Source organism: Triturus cristatus, chromosome 12, assembly GCF_964204655.1.
Source record: "Triturus cristatus chromosome 12, aTriCri1.1, whole genome shotgun sequence".
Lineage (NCBI taxonomy): Eukaryota > Metazoa > Chordata > Amphibia > Caudata > Salamandridae > Triturus > Triturus cristatus.
Genome location: NC_140595.1, coordinates 819,971,591 through 819,993,924, shown reverse-complemented (window position 1 = coordinate 819,993,924; position 22,334 = coordinate 819,971,591). Strand labels below are relative to the sequence as shown.

Below are 22,334 nucleotides of genomic sequence, written 5' to 3'. Positions count from 1 at the left end.
AGCATGTGTGTGTGTGTGAGTGAAAGTAAAGGTTAAATGGCTTGTGATGTCACTTCTGCTACCCCAGGCATTTTGGCGAATTGAAGTTCATGCTAACCTTTCTCAGAGTCATTAAAATAAAAAGTGCGGCACTCCTGAGACTAGTCCAATATTGAGGATTGCAGAGAACCTTTGTGAAAGCTTGGGTTCCAGACACTTACAGCTGCATCAGTCCCTTAATTTTGGGTACTTGTTCAATATATGCCGAGTTTTACTTATTAATCTTTCCTATCCAGAAGAGAAAGAATATTACTTTTCTGCAATTGCTTCTCCCAGCCCTATTAGCGTTTGGTTTTATTGTAAATTTGGTCCCATAGAAATTATGAGATTCTGTGGTGTTTTCAGCTTAATCATCCATTTACTGCACTTGCTGCGTAATGCAGCATAATTTGCATAACTCGGTTTAAAGAAGAGCAACATGTAGTGCCAGACAGCGTCCGGCCCGCTGCTGCGAATAAGTGGACAACTATGTAAATGTAAATGTTGTGGACTTGTAAAGCGCACAGCTGCCCCAGCAACGGGGCGTCCCGGCGCTGTAAACCGCTGGGGAACCCATCCTGGCTTTCCCTGTGAGATGGTCCCTACTGGGCATCTCCAAGGTGAAGACAAGCATCCCCGGCGCTGATGGGGCCGTAAGTGGAGATGAAGCAAGATGTTGCCCAGAGTTGCTGAGTGGGATCCATGGTTAGAGTAGGCACCGAGGCGAGAAGACCCTGCCGCGACGGGAATCGAACCCTGGTCCCGGGCCGACTTCTGCTCCCGGGTCTGCCGCCTCTAACCAGTGAGCCACACCACTCCATCAGTTGCTGATTGCTGTAGTTGGGTGTTTAATTGGTGCTATCGAGGTGGAAGCTTTGCCCACACAGTAGTATTGCGTGTTAAAATGACAACAGAAGAAATAACACTCGGCCAGAATGTGACGCATTATGCTGCGGGAAATTTGCCTTTTCATGCCACATAATTTAGTTAGCCTTGTAACAGAATCTGGTCGTCTACAGCCACATCATTTTAGTTGCCCTGTCTGAATTACAGGAAGTAGAAATAGTAGTTAAATGAATATTATCAATGGCTCACTGCAATTTGCGGGTCCTACCCACCATTTCACTATAATAGTAGGCGCGTGCATCAGTGTGAGGTTCCGAAATACTCAAGGGACAATACTGACCTACCAACCTCCAAAAAGTAAACTCACCATGGGAGAGTAGGGAGCCTGGAGGGGGCAGGGCTGGGGAGGGGGAGTGGGTCCTTGAGGGGGCGCGAGGCTTTGTGCACCTCACTGCCCAAGAGCATTTGTAATCCCCTGGAAAAAAGAGAGGCTTCCATGACTGTTGCTGATGTCTTGGGGAGGTTGCAAAACCCTGGGCAGACCTCAGCTGTGCTCTGCCTCCACCCAATGAGTTGGACAATCCTGCGGAGAGCGGGTTTCCAAATCACACTTTCTGCCACGCAGCTGCTTTGTGAGTTGGCTGGTCTGGCAATATTTAACTTATCTCTTTAATAGCAAGAGACTGTGTTGATATGTTGTTACAACATTTCAAAAAGCCCTGGAAATCATTGTGTTCTCTTCTTCTCATCACTATCAGTCCAGGACTGCCCAACCCCCCCACCCCACCCAAAAGATTTGTATTGCTCAATGGAAATGGTCACCCAAACCGCTTCCTTGACTCAGGTGTGAAATCCCCTGACAAACGAATGGAAGAAGGGATTGTACCGTGAGTTGGTTATTATGAGAGATGTAGGGTCTTTTCTGCACAGAAGAGAAGGAAGTGATGCAAATAATCAATGTGTAGTATCATTAATACCAGGAATTTTTTTTTTGGGGAACAAATACTGTGCCGTCCTTTCACCCTCAATTTAACCTGTGCACCCCATTTACCTAAGACAGCGTTGTCCAGGCTTATATAGGCTGCTGCCTTCAGGTGAAGCATGCTCAGGTACCCCTGAAACGAAATAAGTACACAGGAATTAAGGTATGTCAAGAGTGTGCTAGAGACAGCTGCAGGGTGTCAGATCTTTCAGCTGTATGGAGGATTTACTTTGGGGTGCAGCTCTTGTTTGAGGGAGTTATCCGTGGCGGTTGCAAAAAGATGATCAGGAGGATCTGAGAGAGAGGGATAAAAACAGAATGAAAGGGATATATGAAGGAATGAAAGAGAAAAGAAGTACAGTATAAAAGAGGTGAAGGAACAAAGGAAAGAAGAAACGGAGACCAGAAAAGTGTGCCAAAGGGGAATAAAGCAAGGGCAGAAGGAGAGGCAGAAAACAGAGGTCATGCAAAGGAAAGGAATGTAAAAGTGATGGGAGAAAGCAAAGACATAAAGAAGGGAAATAGAAACGAAAAATAGAAATGGCTACTGCAGACCATCCATGGGGCTAGGAGTGTGGACCGCCTTCTGAGCAGACAATTCTGCCAATTTCAAGTCACTACTTGGGGCTGTGAGAGTGGGCTGTAGACTGAACAGAACAGCTGCTTTATTTCACTCACTTCATGAGATAAGTGGGTGGCGTGTCTTCTGAAGAAACACCTGTGCCTAACATCCACCATTATTTGAGCCTACCTTCTGAACAAATAGGGCTCCCTACTTCCAGCCTGTCCATGATGGTGTGGGCTACCTTGTAAACAGACTTGGCTAACAGATCTCATCCATTCCATAGAGAGGAAAGGGTTGGATACCTTATGAACAGAGAGGACTTCCAGCTACTCTTTTGGAACATATGGGCCTACTTTCTGAACTGAGAAGGCTGCCCAACTTCAGGCATTCTCTGGTTATGAGGGAGTGGTCTTTCTTCAGAAGAAGCAGATGTGCCTACCTCCAGCCATTCCGTTGCTCCGACACTGCCAAAGTCCCCTGCTTCCCAGCTTACAAACAGCACACTTCTTCTCGGGTGAAAACCTGCAACGTAAAGAGGGGAGAACCTTATCTTGGAGCTGCACTACTGACAGCAGCTCCTTCACAGCACACTGGGGGAGCAGGAATGACTGGTGAGAGGGTAAAGGTGCAGAAGATTAATTATTACTCATGTAAAGGGAAGCCGCTGTATAGAAAGTGTCTGTTAGCATGAAAATGATATTGTGCTGCAACTTGGACCGTACACAGAGCACATTAAATTGCCACTCACACACAAAATATAGGATACGACAGATGACCGTATAATAACATTCACTGTATTGAAAAGATATACATGCAGTGAATGTGATAAAAGATTTTTCCATACTACCAGAATGCAGCTATTCATGAGGAATGGTGGGGTGCACAAGGAGTGGTAATACAATATTAAAAAGACGTACTCTAGTAAAACCATATACATCAATAGGAATGTCTCGTTGTCAGTCCTCTGCCAGTTCGAACTGGAGGTCACACTTGGAAAATTGGGCCCTGTTCTGCGTGCTTCAAATGGAGCATTGTATTCCACCCTGAAGTGTACATATGTAGCATTATGTTCAGTTCTGGAGGATGCATGTGAGGTTTTGAGCCTCGGTTCTGGCGGAAACATGTGTAGTATTTTGTCTGTTTCTGCAGATCATTACTGGATTATTGAATTCTGATCTGGAGGCAACATCTGGAATCTTGTGTCCTGTTCTGAAGGTCACATATGGAATACTGGGTCCAGCTCTGGTGGTTTCATAAGCAATCTTATGTCCAGTTTTAAAGGTCACATCTGCAGTAGTGTGTCCACCTGAGGAGACGACATATGGTGTACTGTGTGCAGTTTTGAAGGCTGTGTCTTAAGTACTGGGCCACATTATAAAGTTGGGTATGTACTGGTCCAGTTCTAAATGCAACATCTTGAAACTTTTGAGCAGTTCTGAAGGCCACATGACAGATATTGTGTCAACCTCTTGAGACTCTATCTAAATTATTGTGTCCTGTTGGGAATGCATAATTCTGAATATTGTTTCTAGTTTTGGAGGTCATTTCTGCAGGATTGTTTACTGGTCTGAAGGCCACATGTGTGGCACTGTTATCGGTTCGAGGGATCACACCTGCAGTGCAGTGTCTAGTTGGGGTGGTCACATCAAACGTACTGTGTCCAGCGCTTGAGGTCACATCTGGAGCATGCTGTGTAGTGTTGAAGGCCTCATACCAAATGCTGTGTACAGTTCTGGAGGCCATACCAGGATTACTGAGTAGAGTTCTGGAGGCCTAATCTAAAATCTTGTACCTGGTTCTAGAGGCCACTTCTGTTGTGTCCAGTTCTGGAGTCTAAATCTGCAGTATTATTTCCAGCCCTGTGAGTTTCATCTCCAGAAAGATGCACACAGAACTGAGTACACCCCTCAAGTCTTGAGATAAGTTATGTTATGTTGACAGCGATTTGTATAGTGGTGTATTGTCATTACAATGGCCTCCCAGCGCTTTGAGCAGTGTAAACGTCTAAACCGTACACTTTGGAGTGACGCGAAGGAGGCAATAAATGGCACATATATCACATTGCCAAAATAAATAATCAAGGTGTGACATCCATTTTACAATGAAAAATAAATCACTGTGGCCAGAGGTCCTGATGTAATACTGAAGGCGGGGGTGGGGTGGAGTGAGTACAGGTTTTCACAAGAAAGGCTAGTTAGCGCAGTAAACATTCTCCAAGCACAGAGGGAAGACACAAAGACAATAAATGAATCCAAAAAGGACAAGGAGCAGACACAGGGGACATTTAATATTGAGTAAAGAAGTGAACATTGTAGAGAGACTGAGGCAGTGGTCCTCGTCTCCCTGAACTATTTGTGCCTGTTCGCAGGCTCTTACCATTTCGGACCATTAAAGCAAAGGTGCGCGCCAGCTCCAGCAGAATGGCCGTGCCCACACCAGACTTGGCCGCTCCAGGGCCCCATGAGTCCCTCTGCGCCCCTATCACAATGTAATGATCTGGAAGAAAAATGTTTTTTATTGTATTTTTTATTAGTCAGGCTTACATAAATACAATACAAAATACATAATGAGGGCCTTTTTTCAAATCCACAGAGCATATTCTCTATTAATGTCTTCAAGTGTATGCAATCCCAACTAAAACAAGCATTAGCAAAGCCAATAGGTCTCTCTTTGGTGACCTATTGACTTTGTCAGTGTATCTTGGGCGCGCTGCACAGCATCCGTGATGCTGTGCAGCATGGCTAAAGTTAAAAACAAAAAGCCTCTGATGCACCCACCCATGTCGTTTTGGAGGTGCACATACCATGCATACATGTGCCTACAAAATGATGCAGGCACTCTTTTATTCTTTTCAGTTACTGATCCAACTTGGAACTGTAACTAAAAAGAAAAGAAAACAGGGCAAGGCATTTTTAAGCGAGCTGGGAGGGGAGTGGAACAGCAACGCAAGTGGGTGGTATGGGGTAACTGCAAAGCAACACGGGGAGGGTATATAGAGAACAGCAAAGCAACACAGGAGGGTGGTTGAAGAATGGAGGAGCACACATGGGCCAGCATATAGCAAAAGCAACACGTTCCAGAGCAAAGGGGCGGGGTGAGAGAAACAGTAAGGTGACAGAGCATTCCATAGTGCAGGGAGGGATAAGTACACAGGTGAGACAGTACGAAAAGGTCACGCTCTCAGAGTGCTTCACACAAAAGTGATTGGCTGGTATACTTGGCCACAAACGTGACAAATGAAAAAAGTAGTGCTTTGAAAAGCAAGCAAAGGAAGCAGAGATGCCAACCAATCAAAGTGATGGTAAAGAAGCAATGCTCCATGGGAAGGACAAACACAATAAAGACAAGCTGGGTAACCAATATGAAGCAGGCAAATGAGAGTGACAAGGGAAGCCAACCAATGGTAAGCAATGGGCCAGCTCCAAGCCCCTCTAGGTGGTTCACAGTAAGCAGCAATATGTATCACAACAGACAGTGCGTGCACTGTCTAAGTAGGCTTGACTTAGGAAGACCAGTAAGTGTACATACAAGTGTGACTTCTTCACACATGAATTAAATACCCCATCTCCCAAACCAGATGCCATATTAGTTATTAATGCAAAAAAAAGACACAAATCAAACATTTTATTCATCCAGTTACTGTAAGTTGGTCACTAGGAAGGTTTAATTCAGATTTGACATTCGTGTCACCAGCATCGCTCTGCTCTTTAATGTGTTGTGTCATTTGCAGGGTCATACTGGGACAGAAAAAAGTTTGGACACCAAAATAAAAGTGGCTTCCATTAGTGAATTAAATAGCTAAAAAAGTGCCCTAGGTTTCAAAATAGGGCAGTGGTGAACTTGTAAGGAAACACGTTATAACTGTTTTGCAAGGCATGGAAGACTGCATGGATTTGAGCTCACTGCAGGCAATATCTGTTTTAATATCAGGGAAATTTACAACAAAAACTGGCCCACCAGACCATGAAACAGGGCCACAAACAACCAAAAAACTGGCCCACACACTAACCTGTCAGACCAGCCCATCGGGCACTGCTTGACTGCCCTATAGGCCCGTCCGAACCTGGGTATTTGTGGGAGAAACGCTAAATAAAGCAGTTTGGGGAGGTAACATGATCAAAATACTGCACTCATCCCTTAAAAGGGAAAATATGGAACTCCTAAAAGATTCCAAATATGGTCATGCCCAAACCAAAGGCGCTAGGAAAGGTAACAAATGAAGGTGAACCTCTAGCAACGTTTTGGGATGAATGTCTTTGTAATTTAGAAAGTCAAGTGCTTAAAGGCTTGTTTCTCAGGTGTGCACTATATGTGTATCAAGGTAAGCCATTAAAAAGCATATTAAACTGCACAGGACATCTGAGATCATAAAGGGGACGGGTAATGGGTGTGGCCAAACAGTGGGTTGCAGGCTGCGTTTCCAACCATGAAGTGTTTTCTCATGTAGAATAAAAGCTAGAAGCCGGGTATCAGGTGTTTTCTACCTGCAGACTGGGGGACTGGTTTAGATCTTGGTGGCTGGGATACTCTGGCACAAAAGTGACGGATATCCCGTCTGCCGTATTGCAAGTGCCATAGGATAATAATCACATTTGTGACGGAGTATCCATACATGCCAATAGACCCGATTCAGACGGGAGACTCCCGATTATTTTTCAAGTTTCAAGAATAGTTTTATTAAGAAATTCAAGAAAATAATAGTAGCCTTGTTTCGTATAAGTAAGCATGAAATATTGCATTAATACAAAAGAAAAGAGATAAAATATGTTGATGACATACAGTTACAATTGGAATAATATAAAGGCTATAATAAGGAACATAAATACAATCAAAGTATAGAAGAGAAGTCTGGTTCATAAAAAAATATAACATAAGAATATTCGTTAAAAACAATACAATCCTATGCATATTACTGAAGTAGTAAAATAAACTACGTCGTAATGAAAATATAGGAAGTCAAGGAGGCTTAGTGACTTCTTGTGTCCGGGGGATAGGCGCAGAAGATTTCTTTGCACTATCATTCAAGAAATTCATAAGAGGACACCATAGCTGTAATCTCTTTTTAGCCAAAGATAGGGGATGTACCAAAGCTGTATCCAGTCGATGATTATGACAGACAGCATACCACCAAGCTAGATAAGACAGAAGACTCCCGATTTTTAAAGGCAAAAATAGCCTAATTTTGGAAGTCTCCCGCCTGAAAATTGCCTCTGTTTGAATAAGTCAATGGGGGAAATACATTCTCCCGATTACTTTTTTGTTAAATCTCCCACTTTCCTCCTCTAAAACGTTGTGTATGAGTATCCCATCCACCAAACTCTGAATCAGGCACTGAGTCTAAAGCCACTCAAGGTGGTTGAAGCCCTTTAATCACTGCAATGGTGGCCATGCATGCATGCATGCATGAATGAAGGCATTCCTATACCATGTCGACTCTCGCGTGAGCAATGTGATGACAAAGTGTAGGATTGGCAAAGTCATTGCCTGGGGTGTGTGGAAGTGAGCGCTTCTGGAGCTGGAGTCACAACCAGGGGGCTGCAAAATGGCTTATATTTGTTTGCAAAATTCCCCACAAATGTTGTCGCATTAAGCTTTTAGAGCAAAACGTGGCTTGCCGGTATCTCGTGTGACTTTTTTCATTCAACTGCATGCATCATGTAAAAGATATTCCAAAAATAATGGCAGGAAAGAAGTATGAGAAAAAATGTCTCTTTGTGAGACATTTTCTGCGAGTCTCTCCCGCATACAAAAATTGTACAAACTTAAGTAAAGTGTAATTTTGAGAAATTTCACAAATTTTGAGAAATGTTCCCTAATGTGACATTCTACAAATCCACAGCATATTCTCTATTAATGCCTTCAAGTGCATACAATTCCAAATAAAACAAATGTTGGCAAAGCTAATAAGTCTTACCTTTGTGACCTATTGGCTTTGCCACGGTTTTAGCCACTCTGCAAAGCATGGCTAAAGTTAAAAACAAAGGGCCTCATTTACAAGCCCACTGCGCTGCCTGTGGGTCCCTTTATCTGATGCACCAGCGCCGCAGTGTGCCTGCCCATATGTACAAGGCCACGCAAAGCCCCCCTGCGTGGCTTTTCATGGCCTTGTAAATATGGGCCTCTTTCACGCATTACTCTGCGTGAAAAGGGCGTTCCATGGGTGTTGCTGTGGGTGTTCCCACGCAACATCCATGGAACCTGACATTTCCAGATTTACAAAGTGTCGTGAACCTGGGAATGTGTTAGAATCCTATGCCTCCCTCATCCCATGGGAGGCGTAGGAGTTACGCAACAAGGAAAAATACTTTTATTTCTCCTTGTTTTTTCCTCTTTCTATGTGTTCTGCGTTCTGCAGCATGTATACAAAGAGGAAAATGCCATCAATGAAGGTGTTCCTTCCTGCACGAAAACAATCTTCCTGGCAACGCAGGCACCCTTGCGGAGTGATGCAAGAGTGCCTGCACTGGCTCATGGCATCCAATTGTGCACCAGCGCAGGGGAAAGCACATGGATGCGTTGTATTGTTGTCAATTCTATGCATCCCTGAGCTTTTTAAATTAAACAGCTTGGGGCAGCAAAATGGCTTGCCACGCCCCACAATTTTGTAGTAAATGAGGCCCAAAAAGCCTCTGATGCACCCACCCTGCATTTCACCAGAGTAATTATAATTTCACCTAGGCCTAGTCACCACCCTGTATCCAAGCCAGGCCCAATGGCATACCTGCTCACTTCAAAGGCCCCAATGGGGCTGGTGATGCTTCTGACCCCACAAACAGTCATCCGGACCCAAACACAGCATAGGGGTCAGCCTATACTTGAACTGTCCGGGTCACTCCTGCATAGAGGACAACCCTCAGATGAGGGCAGAAATTGTCCACAAGAACATACCTGGGATAAAGTCTTCCACACAAGTCACCATACCTTACCTCTATTTATAACGGAATGTATGAATATGGACTTTTTCCTAAACTTTGGAAGATGGCTTCCATTCTACCTCTTTTAAAAAAGCCCAGCCTTGACCCTCTCGGCCTATCTCCCGCCTTCCTCTTCCCGCGAAGATGGTGGAAAAGGCGATGAATAGACAACTCAGCACATTCCTGAAGAATGCACAAGTGTTGGACTCTTCCCAACACGGTTTCAGAGAAGGATACAGTACTGAGTCGGCCCTGATTAAAGCCTCAGAGGAGATCAGATCAGCTCTGGATCAGGGAGGTAGGGCAGCCCTGATCCTGTTAGATCTTTCAGCCGCATTTGATACTGTCCATCATGGGAGGTTGATGGACCGTTTAAAACAATGTGGTGTAGTCGGCAAAGCCTGGGACTTGCTGAATTCTTTTTTAACCGATAGAAGCCAGATAGTAGCATTGGGGAAATTTCAATCAAAACCTTTCTCATTATCATGTGGCGTCCCGCAGGGGTCGTCCCTGAGCCCGACTCTTTTTAATGTATATGTTTCAAACTTGGCACCAGTCATTAGGGCGTTTGGGTTTGGGATCACCTCGTATGCAGACGATACACAAATTGTGGTAGCACTATTACCTGGCAAAGAAACCGGGCTTGATAGCCGCTTCCAGCCTTGCATGGAAGAAGTTGGGCGATGGATGACAGGTAACTGCCTGAGGCTGAACTCGGATAAACCGAGGTGATGTTGTTTGGAAACAACCCCAGTTTTTGGACCCCTTCGTGGTGGCCGTTTTCAATGGGGTCTCTCCCCATCCCAGCAAAAAAAGTTAAAAACTTGGGGATACTGTTAGATGAGAAACTCTCTATGGGAGCTCAGGTTAATGCGGTTGTTTCAAAAACAAGGTACGTTCTAAGAATAGAGAGAAAAGTATTAAACCTCCTACCGCTTTACGGTCGCAAAACAGTGGTCACGGCTTTGGTGCTATCAAGGCTGGACTGTTGCAACAGTTTATATTTGAACATCCAGCAAAAGCTGTTGCACAAGCTCCAGATGCTCCAAAATGCCGCGGCTAGACTCCTCACTGGTACCCCAAAATTTGCCTCGATCTCCAGTGTGATAAAAAACTACACTGGCTCCCGGTTAGAAATCGGGTTCAGTTCAAATCACTATGTATGGTGTTCAAGGCATTGCATGGAGAGGGACCTGACCACCTCAAAAGCCAATTCCAATGGTATAAACCAATGCGCACGCTTCGATCATCAGCAGCAAAACTGATTGCTGTTCCGCCAACAAGAAAAGCCCACTGGGGTGGTCGAAGTTTTACCTTCTGTGCCGCAAAGGCCTGGAATGAGCTCCATTCCACCTGAGAAATGCCAAGAATCTGTTAAGTTTCAGAAAAGACTTGAAGACCTGGCTTTTTGATAAATAATCCTGCTTGTCCTGGCCTTGTCTTGAGAGAAGTGTTTCAGCGCCAGGACACCTTCGGGTAATCGTGCGCTCTAGAAATCACCTTAACATAACATAACATAACATACCATCAGAGCGTCCAACTTGCGACTCACCTTTCTCAAACTTTCCTTCGATGCAGCCGAAGATGTTGTCGATCTGGACAGTGGCTTGGACGTTATTCACCGTCAGCTGCAGCTGCCTGTCGGAGTCACTAAAGCTGGCGCCCAAAGGGTAGGTGGAGAAGAGGGACCCGGTCCAATCCCGGGGTGCAGCGGGGCCTGCCAACATGCTAGAATGTGAGAAGGAGAGAGGGGTAGAAGATAGGGTACCTCCAAAAAGCGATCTGCTGTTAGTACGCTTCACAAATACACATGGACATGACCTACGACCTCTGTGCTGGGGCTCTGCAGCTATTCAACAATCCTACAACCTCTGGGCTGGGGCTCTGCAGCTGTTCAACAATCCTACAACCTCTGGGCTGGGGCTCTGCAGCTATTCAACAAGGACCTTTTAGGTTCGATTTCAGTCTTCAGTTTACAATCTCAGAGTTGTTTTTTTCCCAAACATCACGTACTGGATTCAAAGGAACAGGGATATGTGATCAGAGGTTAGAGATGAGGCGAGACTCTGTCAGTCCAACACATTGACACACAGAGACAGACAGACAGGTACGGAAGGGTAGAGAGCATTACAGCAGTAACAGAACCAGAATTTGTGATGCCTGTTGATCTGTTGGTGTCCTTTACTACAACATGAGGGCAAGAACTGCAAAAGGCCCGGAGCAGGTCTGGAACTCTCTCGCAATTCTATCAAAAGCCATCATTTGAACCATAGCCCAGGAGCTGGCATACAAAGTTGTCAACCAAACCTTCCTATTGGTTCCTCTTTGTTTAATGTACTTTTTGTTGTAGCACAAAACCTGCTGTCCCTAGAGCAGGAGGACCCTAGTTAGGCTGTAATGCCGATAACATCATCTAGCCTGCCTTTCACCTGTCGCTGCATTGGGAGTCAGCTAGCTTGGGTGGAAAGGCATGAGAGTAGATACCCATCTCATCTGTGATGCATCAGACAGAAAGTCCTGAGAGAGGAAACTCACCACCCTTGGACTGTACCAGGAGGACCCCAGCTCAGACGGAAGGTCCTGAGAGAGGAGACACACCACCCATGGACTGTACCAGGAGGACCCCAGCTCAGACGGAAGGTCCTGAGAGAGGAGACACACCACCCATGGACTGTACCAGGAGGACCCCAGCTCAGACGGAAAGGTCCTGAGAGAGGAAACGCACCACCCATGGACTGTACCAGGAGGACCCCAGCTCAGACGGAAGGTCCTGAGAGAGGAGACACACCACCCATGGACTGTACCAGGAGGACCCCAGCTCAGACGGAAGGTCCTGAGAGAGGAAACGCACCACCCTTGGACTGTACCAGGAGGACCCCAGCTCAGACGGAAGGTCCTGAGAGAGGAGACACACCACCCATGGACTGTACCAGGAGGACCCCAGCTCAGACGGAAGGTCCTGAGAGAGGAAACCCACCACACCTGCAATTCACCATGAGCACCCACACGTAGATGGAAGGGCCAGAGAGAAGAAATTAATGACACATGCAAAGTATTCCCAAGGCCCCAAGCTCTGAAGTAAGACCCTTAGAGAGCGGAAACCCCCATACCTGCAATGCAACAGTGGGTCCTCGACTGGAGGGTTCGAACGTTCTAGGAACTATCTTTGCTCCATACCCCAGCCTATTTAATGTTGGGTTTTGGGCCACGTCAAATGTTTAACTGTTTCCTAGGAGCTTGGAAGAGGGGTCTCAAGCTTAGAGGCTGGGGGTCCTCACCGTGCCACGAAGGCTTTGTGGAACTCCACCAGGGGGGACATAGGAGGTATACCAGGTCCAAGCAGTTCCCTGGACTACCAACAGTCTTGAGCTGGGTGCAGCCTGGCCAGTCTTTGGAGACAAACTGTTGTCCTGCAGAGCTATTCAACCCTCCTCGATAGCTCTTGCCACAGAGGAATACCCAAGGGCAGCATCAGCACGTTTACAGCTTGTGACATACAAAGTCTTGCCTTCATCAGAGACAAATACCTAAAGACACCAATAGTAAGCCAGCGACTAAACATAAAAGTACACTTTTGGCGTGGCTAGCCAGTCTGCACCTTGCCAGAGAGGAATCCCTTTCAAAAGCATTAAAGCTTGTGACTTGCTGTAGAAAAATACTCAGTGGCAGGGAGAGCTATCTGGCAACTTACCATGGAGGCATACCTGATAGCACAGATACCAAGCTTGCACCTTGCCATAGAGGAATACCCGATGGCAAGGATAGTAAGCTCGTACCTTGCAATAGAAGTATACCTGATTGCAAGGATACCAAGCTCGTACCTTGCCATAGAGGAATACCCGATGGCAAGGATAGCAAGCTCGTACCTTGCCATAGAGGAATGCCCGATAGCAAGCTCGAACCTTGCCATAGAGGAATACCCTATAGCAAGGCCAGCAAGCTCGTACCTTGCCATAGAGGAATACCAGATGGCAAGGATAGCAAGCTTGTACCTTGCCATAGAGGAATACCCTATAGCAAGGCCAGCAAGCTCGTACCTTGCCATAGAGGAATACCAGATGGCAAGGATAGCAAGTTCGTACCTTGCCATAGAGGAATACCAGATGGTAAGGATAGCAAGCTCGTACCTTGCCTTAGAGGGATATCTGATGGCAAGGATAGCAAGCTCGTACCTTACCATAGAGGAATACCTGATGGCAAGGATAGCAAGCTTGTACCTTCCTAAAGAGGAATACCTGATGGCAAGGATAGCAAGCTTGTACCTTCCTAAAGAGGAATACCTGATGGCAAGGATAGCAAGCTTGTACCTTGCCATAGAGGAATACCCGATGGCAAGGATAGCAAGCTTGTACCTTGCCATAGAGGAATACCCGATGGCAAGGATAGCAAGCTCGTACCTTGCAATAGAAGTATACCTCATGGGAAGGATACCAAGCTCGTACCTTGCCATAGAGGAATACCGATGGCAAGGATAGCAAGCTCGTACCTTGCCATAGAGAAATAACCAATAGCAAGGATAGCAAGCTCGTACATTGCCTTAGAGGAATATCTGATGGCAAAGATAGCAAGCTCGTACCATCCTAAAGAAGAATACCTGATGGCAAGGATAGAAAGCTTGTACCTTGCCATAGAGGAATACCCAATGGCAAGGATAGCAAGCTCGTACCTCGCCATAGAGGAATACCTGATGGCAAGGATAGTAAGCTCGTACCTTGCCATTGAAGAATACCTGATGGCAAGGATAGCAAGCTTGTACCTTGCCATAGAGGAATACCAAATAGCAAGGATAGCAACCTCATTCCTTGCCATAGAGGAATACCAGATGGCAAGGATAGCAAGCTTGAACCTTACCATAGAGGAATATCTGATGGCAAGGATAGCAAGCTCGTACCTTGCCATAAAGGAATACCCGATGGCAAGGATAGCAAGCTCGTACCTTGCCATAGAGGAATATCTGATGGCAAGGATAGCAAGCTTGTACCTTGTCATAGAGGAATACCAAATGGCAAGGATAGCAAGCTCGTACATTGCAATAGAAGAATACCAGATGGCAAGGATAGCAAGCTCGAACCTTACCATAGAGGAATACCTGATAGCAAGCTCGTACCTTGCCATAGAGGAATACCCGATGGCAAAGATAGCAAGTTCGTACCTTGCCATAGAGGAATACCAAATGGCAAGGATAGCAAGCTCGTACATTGCAATAGAAGAATACCAGATGGCACTGATCGCATGCTCCCGCCTTGCCAAAGAAGAAGAATGTGGTGCGTTTCCTCTCTCAGGACCTTCCGTCTGAGCTGGAGTCCTCCTGGTACAGTCCAAGGGTGGTGCGTTTCCTCTCTCAGAACCTTCCGTCTGAGCTGGGGTCCTCCTGGTACAGTCCAAGGGTGGTGTGTTTCCTCTCTCAGGACCTTTCCGTCTGAGCTGGGGTCCTCCTGGTGCAGTCCATGGGTGGTGCGTTTCCTCTCTCAGGACCTTCCATCTTAGCTGGGGTCCTCCTGGTACAGTCCAAGGGTGGTGCGTTTCCTCTCTCAGAACCTTCCGTCTGAGCTGGGGTCCGCCTGGTACAGTCCAAATGTGGTGCGTTTCCTCTCTCACATCCTTCCGTCTGAGCTGAGGTCCTCCTGGTACAGTCCAAGGGTGGTGTGTTTCCTCTCTCAGGACCTTCCGTCTGAGCTGGGGTCCTCCTGGTACAGTCCAAGGGTGGTGTGTTTCCTCTCTCAGGACCTTCCGTCTGAGCTGGGGTCCGCCTGGTGCAGTCCAAGGGGGTGCGTTTCCTCTCTCAGGACCTTCCATCTGAGCTGGGGTCCTCCTGGTACAGTCAAGGGTGGTGCGTTTCCTCTCTCAGGACCTTTCAGTCTGAGCTGGGGTCCTCCTGGTACAGTCCAAGGGTGGTGCATTTCCTCTCTCAGAACCTTCCGTCTGAGCTGGGGTCCTCCTGGTACAGTCCAAAGGTGGTGTTTCTCCTCTCTCAGGACCTTCCGTCTGAGCTGGGGTCCTCCTGGTGCAGTCCAAGGGGGTGCGTTTCCTCTCTCAGGACCTTCCATCTGAGCTGGTGTCCTCCTGGTACAGTCAAGGGTGGTGCGTTTCCTCTCTCAGGACCTTTCCGTCTGAGCTGGGGTCCTCCTGGTACAGTCCAAGGGTGGTGAGTTTCCTCTCTCAGGACTTTCCGTCTGAGCTGGGGTCCTCCTGGTACAGTCCAAGGGTGGTGAGTTTCCTCTCTCAGGACTTTCTGTCTGATGCATCACAGATGAGATGGGTATCTACTCTCATGCCTTTCCACCCAAGCTAGCTGACTCCCAATGCAGCGACAGGTGAAAGGTAGGCTAGATGATGTTATCAGCCTTACAGCCTACCTAGGGTCCTCCTGTTCTAGGGACAGCAGGTTTTGTGCTACAACAAAAAGTACATTAAACAAAGAGGAACCAATAGGAAGGTTTGGTTGACAACGTTGTATGCCAGCTCCTGGGCTACGTTTCAAATGATGGCTTTTGATAGAATTGTCAGAGAGTTCCAGACCTGCTCTGGGCCTTTTCCACATCTTGCCTTCATGTTGTAGTAAAGGACACCAACAGTTCAACAGGCAGCACAAATTCTGGTTCTGTTACTACTGTAATGCTCTCTACCCTTCCGTACCTGTCTGTCTGTCTCTGTGTGTCAATGTCTTGGACTGACAGAGACTCGCAGCTAGAAAGCTAGTACATTGCCATGGAGGAATACCTACTGGCACAGATAGCAAGCTTTCTCCTTGCCATAGAAGAGCAGTCGATGGCATGGTGTCTTGCCATAGAGAAATAGTCAATGGCAGAGATAGGAAGCTCATGCCTTGCCATGGGAGAATACCTAATGGTACAGATGGCACACTCGCGCCTTGCTGTAGTGGAACACCAATGACGCAGACAGCAAGCTCGTGCCTTGCCATGGGGGAATACCTAATGGTACAGATGGCACACTCGCGCATTGACGTAGTGGAACACCAATGACAAGGATAGCATGCTTGGGCCTTGTTCTTACTTCAGCAACTTGCGTGCAGCGCTGGCACTGATAGGCTGTGCGGGGATCTTCGGGAGGCCAGAGGATGCGATTGGGGGAAACTGGGTGTGATTAAACGACGGGAAGCCAGGGGTGTAGGGGTCTCCTGTCCCCATGTGGACCTGCAGACAAAGGACAGAATCAAGAAATACACTCATCAGGGAGCAAGAATCTAACAGATCCTGGAAGACTAATGGATCCCATGCCAACCAGTGCACCCGAAGCATGCCATCCACCCATTGCCGTCCATCCCTCTATCCATTACTCCATCCCACTCTTTATATCTCCCGCTGTCTCGTACTGCAGCCGTCCCTCAATTCAGCCACCCATTGCTTCACCCCTCCATCCATCCATCCATCAATTACTCCATCCCTGTTTTGTCTAGGAGAGTGAGAGTGTGTGGTAGCTACCCAGTTTCATGTACCTGGTGCCCTCTTGTATTCAATGTTGACCCTTATTCAATAGTCATGGTTGGATCCCCCATAGAACTTGTACCTTGGTGGTGTTTCCTTTTTCAAGTACTTACATGTCCATAGAGGGCAACGTCCGGGGGCAGCCTCTGACTCCCCTGGTCCGTAGCCAGGTCAGCAGGGTCTGGGTATATCAGTACCCCTACAGCGCCAGCTCCCTCAGCATTGGCGACCTGTGGATCAGAGGGCAACAGAAAGAGGGGGTCAGAGGGTGCAAGTCCGAAAAGGTTACACGAAGAGTCCCACAGCTCTCCACTCTGCCCATGTTCCTGATCTGTGCACTAGGGCGCGATTCACAAAAGTAACTTACACTTTTGAGTAACTTACACTTTGGCTTACTACTTTTGCTTATCCACAAAATGTTAGCATAATTTTAATCCAAAAGTATAACTTTCATGTGTCTCATTTCTGCACTAGTGTCTCATCTCTGCCCTGGTGCCTTACCTCTTTCCATGTGTCTCGTCTCTCTCTATCCTCATCATCGCTTCCCATGTGTCTCCTCTCTTCCCATAGGTCTTTTTTCTGCTCAGGCGTCTCATATCTTTCTCACTGTATCACTCCTGCTCATGTCTCTTTTCTATCCCATTGTCTTACTCCTGCCCCTGTGTCTCATCTCTACTCCACTGTCTTACCCCTGCACTCCTGCAACTGTTTTATTGCTGCCCCTGCCTCTTATCCCTGTGTCCCACCACCAGCCCCTGTCTCACCCCCATCCCACAGTCCCATTCCTGCCACTGTGTCTCATCTCTATCCCACTGTCTCATCCTGCCCATGTCTCTCATGAATGTCTTATTTCTATCCGACTGTCTCACTCCTGCCCCTGTGTTTCATCTCTATCCCAAAGTCTTCTCTCTGTCCCACTGTTTTAGTCTTGGCCCCTGTGGCTCATGTCTCTCCTAATGTCTCACTTCTACCCTGTGCCTCACCTCTATCCCGCTGTTTCACTCCTGTCAGTTTCTCATCTCTATCCCATTGTCTCACTCCTGCTCTTGTGCCTCATATCTAGCCCGCTGTCTCGTCCTTGTGTCTCATCACTAGCCCACTGTCTCACCCCTGCTTCTGTGTCTCATCTCTATCCAAGTGTCTCACTCCTGCCCATGTGTCTCATCTCTATCCTGCTGTCTCACTCCAGCCCCCTCGTCTCATCTCTACCCCACGGTCTCGCTACTGCTCCTGTGTCTTCTCTCTATCTCACTGTCCCATTCCTGTTTCGCATCTCTATTCCTCTGTCTCATCTCTATTCCAATGTCTCACTCCTGACCCTGTGTCTCATTTCAATCCCACTATGTCATTCCTGTCCGTGTCTCTGCTCCAGCCCAGTGCCTGACTCCTGCCTGTGTTTCATTTCTATCCCACTGTCTCATACCTGCCCCTGGGCTAGACAGCTCTATCCCACTGTCTCACCCGTCTGTCTCATCTCTGTCCCACTGTCTCTCTCCGGCCCATCCCTCTTCTCTAGCCGACTGTTCGATTCCTCCTTATGTCTCATCTGTACCCTACTGTCTCTCTCCTGCCCCTGTATCTAATTTCTTTCCCACTGTCTCATGCCTCCCGCTGACTCATTTCTATCCTACTGTCCCACTTCTGACCATGCTTCATACCTGTCCCCCTTTCTCACTCCTGCCCGTGTCTCAATTCTGTCCCACTGTCTCATACCTGCCCCTGTGTCTCAGCTCTATCCCAAAGTCTCGTCTCTGTCCCACTGGTTCACTCTTGGCCGCTGTGGCTCATGTCTCTCCTAATGTCTCACTTCTGCCCCTGTGCTTCGGCTCTATCCCACTGCCCCATTGGTGCCTGTGTCTCCCCTCTATACCTCTGCCTCATTCCTGCCCCTGTTTCTTCTGTCTGCCCACTGCCTCATTGTTGTCCCTGTGTCTCATTTCTATCCCGCTGTCTCACTCCTGCCATTGTGTCTCATTCCCATCTCACTGTCTCACTCCTGCCCCCTCGTCTCATCTCTATCCCACTGTCTCACTCCTGCCCTTGTGTCTCATTCGTATCCTACTGTCTCACTCCTGCCCCCTAGTCTCATCTCTATCTCACTGTCTCACTCCTGCCCCTGTGTCTCTTCTCTATTCCACTGTCTCTTTCCTGCCCGTCTCTCATCTCAGTCCCACTGTCTCATTCCTGCCCGTCTCTCATCTCAATCCCACTGTCTCACCCTTGCTTCTGTGTCTCATCTCTATCCCGCTGTCTCACTCCTAACCCTGTGTCTCATCTCCATCCCGCTGTCTCACCCTTGCTCCTGTGTCTCATCTCTATCCCACTGTCTCACTCCTGCCCTTGTGTCTCATTCGTATCCTACTGTCTCACTCCTGCCCCCTAGTCTCATCTCTATCTCACTGTCTCACTCCTGCCCATGTGTCTCATTTCTATCGCGCTGTCTCACTCCTGCCCTTGTGTCTCATCTCTATCCCGCTGTCTCACTCCTGCCTGTGCCTCATCACTAGCCCACTGTCTCACCCCTGCTCCTGTGTCTCATCTCTATCCCAGTGTGTCACTCCTGCCCCTGTGTCTCATCTCTAACCTTCTGTCTCACTCCTGCCCCCTCGTCTCATCTCTAGCCCACGGTCTCGCTACTGCTCCTGTGTCTTCTCTCTATCTCACTGTCCCATTCCTGTTCCGCATCTCTATCCCTCTGTCTCATCTCTATTCCAATGTCTCACTCCTGCCCTGTGTCTCATTTTAGTCCCACTATGTCATTCATGCCCGTGTCTCTGCTCCAGTGTCCACTGCCTGACTCCTGCCCGTGTCTCATTTCTGTCCCACTGTCTCATACCTGCCCCTGGGCTAGACAGCTCCATCCCACTGCCTCACTCGTGCCCATGTCTTATGTCTGTCCCACTGCTTCACCCCTTTGTCTCATCTCTGTCCCACTGTCTCGTACCTGCCCCTGGGCTAGACAGCTCTATCCCACTGTCTCACCCATGTGTCTCATCTCAGTCCCACTGTCTCTCTCCAGCCCATCTCTCTTCTCTATCCGACTGTTCAATTCGAGCCTGGGTCTCACCTCTGACCTACTGTCTCACTCCTGCCCCTGTATCTCATTTCTTTTACACTGTCTCATGCCTCCCGGTGCCTCATTTCTATCCCACTGTCCCATTTCTGTCCGTGTCTCATATCTAACCCACTGTCTTATCTCTATCCCACGATCTCACTCTTGTCCTTGTCTCATTTCTGTCCCACTGTCTCACTCCTGCCCCTGTGTCTCTTCTCTATTCCACTGTCTCTTTCCTGCCCGTCTCTCATCTCAGTCCCACTGTCTCATTCCTGCCCGTCTCTCATCTCAATCCCACTGTCTCATCCTTGCTTCTGTGTCTCATCTCTATCCCGCTGTCTCACTCCTAACCCTGTGTCTCATCTCCATCCCGCTGTCTCACCCTTGCTCCTGTGTCTCATCTCTATCCCACTGTCTCACTCCTGCCCTTGTGTCTCATTCGTATCCTACTGTCTCACTCCTGCCCCCTAGTCTCATCTCTATCTCACTGTCTCACTCCTGCCCATGTGTCTCATTTCTATCGCGCTGTCTCACTCCTGCCCTTGTGTCTCATCTCTATCCCGCTGTCTCACTCCTGCCTGTGCCTCATCACTAGCCCACTGTCTCACCCCTGCTCCTGTGTCTCATCTCTATCCCAGTGTGTCACTCCTGCCCCTGTGTCTCATCTCTAACCTTCTGTCTCACTCCTGCCCCCTCGTCTCATCTCTAGCCCACGGTCTCGCTACTGCTCCTGTGTCTTCTCTCTATCTCACTGTCCCATTCCTGTTCCGCATCTCTATCCCTCTGTCTCATCTCTATTCCAATGTCTCACTCCTGCCCTGTGTCTCATTTCAGTCCCACTATGTCATTCATGCCCGTGTCTCTGCTCCAGTGTCCACTGCCTGACTCCTGCCCGTGTCTCATTTCTGTCCCACTGTCTCATACCTGCCCCTGGGCTAGACAGCTCCATCCCACTGCCTCACTCGTGCCCATGTCTTATGTCTGTCCCACTGCTTCACCCCTTTGTCTCATCTCTGTCCCACTGTCTCGTACCTGCCCCTGGGCTAGACAGCTCTATCCCACTGTCTCACCCATGTGTCTCATCTCAGTCCCACTGTCTCTCTCCAGCCCATCTCTCTTCTCTATCCGACTGTTCAATTCGAGCCTGGGTCTCACCTCTGACCTACTGTCTCACTCCTGCCCCTGTATCTCATTTCTTTTACACTGTCTCATGCCTCCCGGTGCCTCATTTCTATCCCACTGTCCCATTTCTGTCCGTGTCTCATATCTGTCCCACTGTCTTATCTCTATCCCACGATCTCACTCTTGTCCTTGTCTCATTTCTGTCCCACTGTCTCACTCCTGCCCCTGTGTCTCTTCTCTATTCCACTGTCTCTTTCCTGCCCGTCTCTCATCTCAGTCCCACTGTCTCATTCCTGCCCGTCTCTCATCTCAATCCCACTGTCTCACCCTTGCTTCTGTGTCTCATCTCTATCCCGCTGTCTCACTCCTGCCCCTGTATCTCATTTCTTTTACACTGTCTCATGCCTCCCGGTGCCTCATTTCTATCCCACTGTCCCATTTCTGTCCGTGTCTCATATCTGTCCCACTTTCGTACTCCTGCCCGTGTCTCATCTCTAACCCACTGTCTTATCTCTATCCCACGATCTCACTCTTGTCCTGGTCTCATTTCTGTCCCACTGTCTCACTCCTGCCCCTGTGTCTCCTCTCTATTCCACTGTCTCTTTCCTGCCCGTCTCTCATCTCAGTCCCACTGTCTCATTCCTGCCCGTCTCTCATCTCAATCCCGCTGTCTCACCCTTGCTCCTGTGTCTCATCTCTATCCCGCTGTCTCACTCCTAACCCTGTGTCTCATCTCCATCCCGCTGTCTCACCCTTGCTCCTGTGTCTCATCTCTATCCCACTGTCTCACTCCTGCCCGTGTGTCTCATCTCTACACCGCTGTCTCGCCCCTGTCCCTATGTTTCACCTCTAACCAACTGTCTCGCCCCTGCCCATGTGTCTCATTTCTATCCCGCAGTCTCACTACTGCTCATATCTCATATCTAGCCAACTGTCTCACCCCTGTGTCTCATCTCTACCCCGCTGTCTCACACATGCCCCTGTGTCTCATCTCTATCCCTCTGTCTCACCCCTGCGTCTTATCTCTATATCTCGCTGTCTCACCCCTGCCCCGGTGTCTCATCTCTACCCTGCGGTTTAACCCCTGCCCCTGTGTCTCATCTCAATCCCGCTGTCTCACCCCTGCCCCTGTGTCTTATGTCTATCTTGCTGTCTCACTCCTGCCCCTGTGTGTCATCTCTACCCCGCGGTCTCACCCCTGCCCCTGTGTCTCATCTCTATCCTGCTGTCTCACTCCTGCCTGCCCCTTTGTCTAATCTCTATCCCGCTGTCTCGCCCCTGCCCCTGTGTCTCATCGCTATCCCACTGTCTCACCCCTGCCCGTGTCACATCTCTAACCCACTGTCTCGCCCCTCTGTCTCATCTCTTGCCCACTGTCTCGCCCCTG

The 22,334-nt window shown here is 48.3% G+C and overlaps 1 protein-coding gene across 2 annotated transcripts in view; it reads right to left on the bottom strand.

The window, feature by feature from the left end:
- The window catches only part of TFR2 (transferrin receptor 2), a 250,474-nt gene that overhangs the window by 34,000 nt on the left and 194,140 nt on the right, over positions 1–22,334 (bottom strand). For both annotated transcript variants that reach the window (XM_085638512.1, XM_085638511.1), the window contains 6 exons: positions 16,884–17,000; positions 16,340–16,479; positions 10,878–11,053; positions 4,788–4,907; positions 2,851–2,933; positions 1,916–1,979 (listed from right to left, as the gene is read on the bottom strand). In XM_085638512.1, the coding sequence (XP_085494638.1) occupies positions 1,916–1,979; positions 2,851–2,933; positions 4,788–4,907; positions 10,878–11,053; positions 16,340–16,479; positions 16,884–17,000 (700 nt within the window). The remainder of the gene's footprint in view (positions 1–1,915; positions 1,980–2,850; positions 2,934–4,787; positions 4,908–10,877; positions 11,054–16,339; positions 16,480–16,883; positions 17,001–22,334) is intronic.